General features: G+C 37.7%; 1 protein-coding gene across 1 annotated transcript in view; it reads left to right on the forward strand.

Annotated features, from left to right (window-relative positions):
• Positions 1-8,440, forward strand: part of RASA1 (RAS p21 protein activator 1) — a gene marked incomplete in the record, with an annotated part of 550,200 nt that extends 541,760 nt beyond the window's left edge. Inside the window, 1 exon segment of the mRNA XM_053701476.1 lies at positions 7,674-8,440. Within this exon segment, the coding sequence (XP_053557451.1) occupies positions 7,674-7,757 (84 nt within the window).
• Between the last annotated feature and the right edge of the window lie 295 nt (positions 8,441-8,735).

Consider the following 8,735-nt stretch of genomic DNA (forward strand, 5'->3'; position numbering starts at 1 on the left):
TGAAAGCTCAGGGTCTTTGGTCTCGGGAAGAATCTCTTCTACCGATAAATATTCTGGAACTGAGAGCGATATTCAATGCTCTCAAGGCTTGGCCTCAGCTAGCAAAGGCCAAGTTCATACGGTTTCAATCAGACAACATGACGACTGTTGCGTACATCAACCATCAGGGGGGAACAAGGAGTTCCCTGGCGATGGAAGAAGTGACCAAAATCATTCAATGGGCGGAGACTCACTCCTGCCACCTGTCTGCAATCCACATCCCAGGAGTGGAAAATTGGGAAGCGGATTTTCTGAGTCGTCAGACATTACATCCGGGGGAGTGGGAACTCCATCCGGAAATCTTTGCCCAAATTACTCAACTGTGGGGCATTCCAGACTTGGATCTGATGGCCTCTCGTCAGAACTTCAAGGTTCCTTGCTACGGGTCCAGATCCAGGGATCCCAAGGCGACTCTAGTAGATGCACTAGTAGCACCTTGGACCTTCAAACTAGCTTATGTATTCCCGCCGTTTCCTCTCATCCCCAGGCTGGTAGCCAGGATCAATCAGGAGAGGGCGTCGGTGATCTTGATAGCTCCTGCGTGGCCACGCAGGACTTGGTATGCAGATCTGGTGAATATGTCATCGGCTCCACCATGGAAGCTACCTTTGAGACGAGACCTTCTTGTTCAAGGTCCGTTCGAACATCCGAATCTGGTCTCACTCCAGCTGCCTGCTTGGAGATTGAACGCTTGATATTATCAAAACGAGGGTTCTCAGATTCTGTTATTGATACTCTTGTTCAGGCCAGAAAGCCTGTAACTAGAAAAATTTACCACAAAATATGGAAAAAATATATCTGTTGGTGTGAATCTAAAGGATTCCCTTGGGACAAGGTAAAGATTCCTAAGATTCTATCCTTTCTTCAAGAAGGATTGGAGAAAGGATTATCTGCAAGTTCCTTGAAGGGACAGATTTCTGCCTTGTCTGTGTTACTTCACAAAAAACTGGCAGCTGTGCCAGATGTTCAAGCCTTTGTTCAGGCTCTGGTTAGAATCAAGCCTGTTTACAAACCTTTGACTCCTCCTTGGAGTCTCAACTTAGTTCTTTCAGTTCTTCAGGGGGTTGCGTTTGAACCCTTACATTCCGTTGATATTAAGTTATTATCTTGGAAAGTTTTGTTTTTGGTTGCAATTTCTTCTGCTAGAAGAGTTTCAGAATTATCTGCTCTGCAGTGTTCTCCTCCTTATCTGGTGTTCCATGCAGATAAGGTGGTTTTACGTACTAAACCTGGTTTTCTTCCAAAAGTTGTTTCTAACAAAAACATTAACCAGGAGATAGTCGTGCCTTCTTTGTGTCCGAAACCAGTTTCGAAGAAGGAACGTTTGTTGCACAATTTGGATGTTGTTCGCGCTCTAAAATTCTATTTAGATGCTACAAAGGATTTTAGACAAACATCTTCCTTGTTTGTTGTTTGTTCTGGTAAAAGGAGAGGTCAAAAAGCAACTTCTACCTCTCTCTCTTTTTGGATTAAAAGCATCATCAGATTGGCTTACGAGACTGCCGGACGGCAGCCTCCTGAAAGAATCACAGCTCATTCCACTAGGGCTGTGGCTTCCACATGGGCCTTCAAGAACGAGGCTTCTGTTGATCAGATATGTAGGGCAGCGACTTGGTCTTCACTGCACACTTTTACCAAATTTTACAAGTTTGATACTTTTGCTTCTTCTGAGGCTATTTTTGGGAGAAAGGTTTTGCAAGCCGTGGTGCCTTCCATTTAGGTGACCTGATTTGCTCCCTCCCTTCATCCGTGTCCTAAAGCTTTGGTATTGGTTCCCACAAGTAAGGATGACGCCGTGGACCGGACACACCTATGTTGGAGAAAACAGAATTTATGTTTACCTGATAAATTACTTTCTCCAACGGTGTGTCCGGTCCACGGCCCGCCCTGGTTTTTTAATCAGGTCTGATAATTTATTTTCTTTAACTACAGTCACCACGGTATCATATGGTTTCTCCTATGCAAATATTCCTCCTTAACGTCGGTCGAATGACTGGGGTAGGCGGAGCCTAGGAGGGATCATGTGACCAGCTTTGCTGGGCTCTTTGCCATTTCCTGTTGGGGAAGAGAATATCCCACAAGTAAGGATGACGCCGTGGACCGGACACACCGTTGGAGAAAGTAATTTATCAGGTAAATATAAATTCTGTTTTTATCCCTCCCTCTCTAGTGACTCTTGTGTGGAAAGATCCACATCTTGGGTAATCATTATCCCATACGTCACTAGCTCATGGACTCTTGCTAATTACATGAAAGAAAACATAATTTATGTAAGAACTTACCTGATAAATTCATTTCTTTCATATTAGCAAGAGTCCATGAGGCCCGCCCTTTTTTTGTGGTGGTTATGATTTTGTATAAAGCACAATTATTCCAATTCCTTATTTTATATGCTTTCGCACTTTTTTATCACCCCACTTCTTGGCTATTCGTTAAACTGAATTGTGGGTGTGGTGAGGGGTGTATTTATAGGCATTTTGAGGTTTGGGAAACTTTGACCCTCCTGGTAGGAATGTATATCCCATACGTCACTAGCTCATGGACTCTTGCTAATATGAAAGAAATGAATTTATCAGGTAAGTTCTTACATAAATTATGTTTTCTGATTTTCCATCAGGATAAGGCTTTTTTGCAGACTTCGTTGAAATCTCTTCCTAAGGTTGTGAATTCTAACAACATTAGTAGGGAAATTGTTGTTCCTTCCTTGTGTCTTAATCCTAAGAATACTCTTGAAAGATCTTTACATTCTTTGGATGATGTAAGAGCTTTGAAATATGTCGAAGCTACTAAAGATTTCAGGAAGACTTCTAGTCTATTTGTTTTTTCTGGTCCTAGGAAAGGTCAGAAAGCCTCTGCCATTTCTTTGGCATCTTGGTTAAAGCTTTTGATTCACAAGGTTTATTTGGAGGCGGGACAGTCTCCGCCTCAGAGAATTACAGCTCATTCTACTAGATCAGTCGCCACTTCTTGGGCTTTTAAGAATGAAGCTTCAGTTGATCAGATTTGCAAAGCAGCAACTTGGTCTAATTTGCATGCATTTACAAAATTTTACCATTTTGATGTATTTGCTTCTTCTGAAGCAGTCTTTGGTAGAAAAGTTCTTCAGGCAGCTGTCTCAGTTTGATTCTTCTGCTTATGATTCAAGTTTTTTTCTTGAAATTTGTGAACTTTATAAGAGACTTATTTTTTTGTGGATTTAATTTTTTCAGCGGAAATAGCATTTTTTATTTTATCCCTCCCTCTAGTGACTCTTCTGTGGACTTCCACTTCTTGGGTATTTCTATCCCATACCTCACTAGCTCATGGACTCTTGCCAATTACATGAAAGAAAACATAATTTATGTAAAAACTTACCTGATAAATTCATTTCTTTCATATTGGCAAGAGTCCACGAGGCCCACCCATTTTTTGGTGGTAATGATTTTTGTATCAAAGCACAATTATATTTTCAGTTTTTTGTATGCTTTTTTGCTCCTTATTTTATCACCCCATTATTTGGCTATTCGTTAAACTGAATTGTGGGTGTGGTGAGGGGTGTATTTATAGGCATTTTGAGGTTTGGGAAACTTTGCCCCTCCTGGTAGGATTGTATATCCCATATGTCACTAGCTCATGGACTCTTGCCAATATGAAAGAAATGAATTTATCAGCCAAGTTCCTACATAAGTTTTGTTTGTCTGTTTCCTCCATCTGCATGGCTATACGTTTGATTAAGGATTAAGGGTGAGCGCAAGGGATTTAAAGCTCTGGTATGTTGGGGTGTTTTTGCCTACTCCTTGTGGCCTGGAAAGTCATTTTCCCACATGTGATGTTTTGTGGACTCTAACCATCATGAAAGAAATTAATAGGTAAACATAAATTTACACACCAAAAACAGTTAATGCATAAAAGTGTCATTTTATTCAATCTCACTTTATTGCCTCAGATTGCCTCATGAGCTAACAAAATTTTAATCTAAAATAAGATCAAAATTATTTTTTTTATAGTGTGATTGCTTTTTCAGGCAAAGCTAGATGTTGTTTTTTTTTTATTTTATTTGTTTTTTTTAATGTTTTAAATGTACTGTAATTGGTAACTCAGGATTCAAATTATTTAAAGATCAAAGTATATTATGTGCTGTATGATACAAATTCTCAACCAGTTAACAGGGATATAATTACTAGACATTAGGGGGGGAATCACGATTTATTTCTTTTTTTTATAATTAAAAAAAAAAAACGCGATTTGCGGTTTAATCGCAGTTTTCTTTTAAATTACTAGAACACCTTAATTTTTCATTAAAACATTTACTTAACACTACAGAATCTTAATGTACATGTTTCTCATTGACCAATACAGGCTGAGAGCATTAAAATACAAACAACAAAACTAGTTTAAATAAAATCTAAGTGCAAAAAATTATATATATATATTCAAATTACCTAAATAAAAGTGTATCAAGATAAATAATTTAATATACTTATGACAGCCTATATGTGAGGGAAACGTGAGAAAAGTAAAGAAGCAATAACAATATTAAAAATAATGGAACTGCCACAAAAAGACAAATGGGTGTTAATTTGAAAGCAACCCAGTTCTATGTTGATTCAAAATAAAAATATATCAAGCCTAAATGAAGATACAAGAGTTTAGCAAAGGACTCCAGAACGAGAAACCACTCTAAGTAGGCCTTACACCTAATTGGGCAAGTAACAGTTATATCGCAGATAGACATGACTCTATCTGATCCCACATTTAACATTCACGGTCCTCTACCATAGTAATAATCCCTACGCCGCCCCAGCCTGTGGCCTCTTCTAGCCTGAAGTAGGGCTGCTAAACCTTATAGGCAAACGTGCTAGCTGGTGGGTAAACTCGCTAACGGATGTGTACAAGACTGGCCCCGACACCTAATACATGTCGCACTGCTTTGCTTACCCTCTGGCCCCTTCCGAGATTTTGATCAGCTTCTTGATCTTCCATATCTCAATGTTCCTATCTGCAGCACTCGGGTCGTCCTCCATCTTCTTTCCTCCTGCTCTCTACAGCTGCGCTGTGCAGACAAATGGTTACTCAGGCGATACCAGCTGCAACTCGCACTATAAGATGTAGATTCCCTCCGAGCAAGTAGAGGCCTTTACCTGTGCCCTAGTGGGCGGGGCTAAAAAATGCATACTCTCGCAGTTTTTAAATCGAAGCGGTTAATCGCGGCTTAAAACCGCATATGCGGTTAATCATGCAGCCCTACTAGACATGTGATTTCAGCAGTTTTGTTCACTGTTGAATGCAGAAGATGGTGCCGGTTGCAGCATTAGGCTCTTTTCAGAGCATGATTTCTTATTGTGAAAGTGCAACACACTGAAATATTCCGCTAGAGGCCGCCACCTTCACCATTAGCCGTTAGACTAAACTGACTAATTCACATGTCTAATATTTACGAAGAGTTCCTTAAAGGGACACAATACTTTTCATGCACCTCCCTCTAACCATGGGTGTTGTCAATATGGAACCTAGGTAACATTGCACATGTGCAGCAACTCACCTTGGGATAACTGCAAAGTCTTCACCACTGCAATGTAGTTTAAGAGATTTCAACATGGCAGCAGCCCATGACTAGAGGAAGGCTGGGCATAACCTCATTACTATGTATATAATGTATTTAGTATTAAATGTCCCATTTAAAACCTAACCTTTCTACGCACACTCTTCCCTGAGTTTGCAATTTTTTTCTATAAAACCAATTCACTAAAACTACATTATTTAGTGAATAAGTCCTGTCAAATTACATAGGAGCTGGAGAGCTTTAAGAGTCTCTTTAGGTCTCTAGTGAATCTACCATGCTAGTATGCTGCAGGTAGTCCTAGTGAGGCTGAGTAGTGATTATTCGTTAGGGATCATTTTTATTAGTACTCTTTCAAATTTGATTGACTGGTTTTCCTCAAAGGTAACAGTGTGTATGTGGTAGATCTACTCTAAGCCTAAACTTGTTTGATTACAGGTTTAAAAAGTGACCGTTGTTGAAAAAGATTCACTAAAGAGGGAAAGTTGATATTTTATAATAGTCTCCTTTTAAAGGAACAGTCTACCTGAAAATTGTTATCGTTTAGGAATTTAGTAATACAAGGTATTATCTATCTTTTTAGTTTTACATAATTAACACTTTTATATTAATATACTTTTTTTTTTTTTTTTTTTTTTTTTTTTTTTTTTGAAAATTAGCTTTATTATGTAAAATATTAAATGGGGTTTACAATTTTTGGAGACGCAGCTCCATAAATTTATACATGAATCGTTTGACAGTGTGTAAAAAGGCTTATTGGCTAATTAGTTTTAACAAAACAAAAACTTTGGACTGGTGCAACCCACATCTGAGTAAAAACCACTTCATCTAACTATTCATGTGTAGTTTTATGAAATACATAAGGGATTTCTACTGTGTACATTCGTTGAATCACTAGTCAGTGAAGGGAATATATGGCTACTCTGTAAGTAGGAACTATATCTAATACTTTCGGGTGTAGGTTAGAGGCTAGATTATGTGTCTTTAATATAAGATTCCCAAGTTGTCAGGATATCCGAGTATATATCCATTCTATCATGTTTCATGTAGTAAAGTTCTTCGAGATGGATAGATTCAGAAACTCTTTGTACCCACATTACTTTTGTGGGGGGGTCTTATATTAATATACTTTTAACCTGTATCTAAGACCCTGCAGACTGCCCCTTATCTCACTGCCTTTTGCAATCTTGTATTTTAGCCAATTAATGCTGGTTCTTGTATAAATGTTACTTTCCACAGGAGTGAGCACAGTGTTATCTGTATGGTACACATGTTCTACAACTGTCTAGCTGTTGTGGAAGATTTAAAAAGTAGTCTTGTGCATTTTTGTTCCATGCCGAATGTGGAAATAGGCAGACTACCGTGATCTTTTTTTAAACCAAATTTGATTTTGTGAAAGTGAAGCACACTAAGATCTGGATTTGCATTGCTCTAGGTGTGCTTCACTTTCACAAGAAGAAATTTGTTTAGAAAATATCCGAACATCCCTAAAGCCTGCCTACTTCCGCATTCAGTATTGAATGAAAATACTGAATGCACAAGTTTGTTAAAAAGCACTGAGAAAATGGGCTTAGAAACAGGCAAACTTAGAGGTTATAAAGTATATTAATATAACAATGTTGCTTAGGATACATAAGGTGTTTATCTTTTTAAACAATAAAAACAAATCCAGTAGACTCTCTCTTTAAAAGTATAGGAAAGCATATCAAGAACCTATAGTTACAAAGTGATGGTAGTGCCAGTACTTTGAGTAGCATTTGTTTTTTGAGCCTCCCCATATGCAACAGTTGTTGGATTTAATGATGGCTTAAATAAATTTGAAAGCTCAAAACTTATATATATGTCCAATTGTCTATAGAATGATTGCGTGTTAAAATATTTTAGAAGATAGTTGAGTTGGCCAGTCGGGGATGGTAATTGCAATACGACCCACTCAACTCTACCCGTATGATTTATGTAATTTGTCTTCTGACTATTGTACCTCATAACTGGATACTTAATGGTATTCAAGTTTATTTCATGTTTACTGTCACTGCATTTTTAGAAATATTTTTTTTAAAACATTAATTAAATACTTGTACTTTGTTTTTTACAGCATGTACTAAAGAAACTTCTGGCAATCACAGAGCTTCTTCAACAAAAACAAAATCAGTATTCTGTAACTAACAATACCAGGTAGCAGTCACTTGCATAAGATGCTGGATGGATTTAGCATGCAGACCACCTGGAAAACTACTTCACAATATCACTTTGTTTTTGCCCTTTCTAAAAGTAGCACACATTGCCACATAGCATATGATGTGTTGGACTGTGCAGCAAAGAGTATTCTACTGACCAGTGTTTGTGTCAGCACCTTTTAAACTATTTGTGCAATTAAGTTGCACTTTACACTCTCTTGAAAAGACTTCCCCAAACCTCTGAGCCTCTATCTACTGATGCTGCAAAGAGCAGAGCACGTTTCCATGCATCATGCCAAAGTCTACACACCCAAAACCTGTCAACTGACAGTAAGAACTTTTTGCTTTTGGACACTCATTTATAACTGGATTACAAGCTATTTTTATACTGTAATTTCTAACTGGTTCTGTTATATTATTTCTGACTGTTCATTCAATATGAACGTTGGTTCATTTCAAGACTGACTTACAAGTGCTACTTTTTTATTGTATTTGTGTTTCTTGGATCACATTAATAGATACAAAATCTTGTCTTATGTGCCATTGATTGACGTAGCACTTCGCCATGAAAACATGACAGAAAAAAAAGCTTTTGTAAAATGTTTACATTGGTAAATAATTTGATTTCATTAAATTTATTGATTGTTGTATCTGTTGTGCATGCATTAAACTTTTTTGTAAAGTATTACATGCTTAGACTGTTCTGTTCAAAACACCTAAATTAATGTCCAAGATTTGACTTTAGCTAAGGATTACTATTGCTTTGTGCTTCCATCATAAGTTTAACTTTCATTTCTTACTGTAGGTATACGATAAAATAAAATGCAATCTAAACTCTCTACATATATATAATAAAAATGTATAATCTGTTTTCTCTTGTTAAGTGTATCCAGTCCACTGATCATCCATTACTTGTGGGATATTCTCCTTCCCAACAGGAAATTGCAAGAGGATCACCCACAGCAGAGCTGCTATATAGC

Source organism: Bombina bombina, chromosome 2, assembly GCF_027579735.1.
Source record: "Bombina bombina isolate aBomBom1 chromosome 2, aBomBom1.pri, whole genome shotgun sequence".
NCBI classification, from domain to species: Eukaryota; Metazoa; Chordata; class Amphibia; order Anura; family Bombinatoridae; genus Bombina; species Bombina bombina.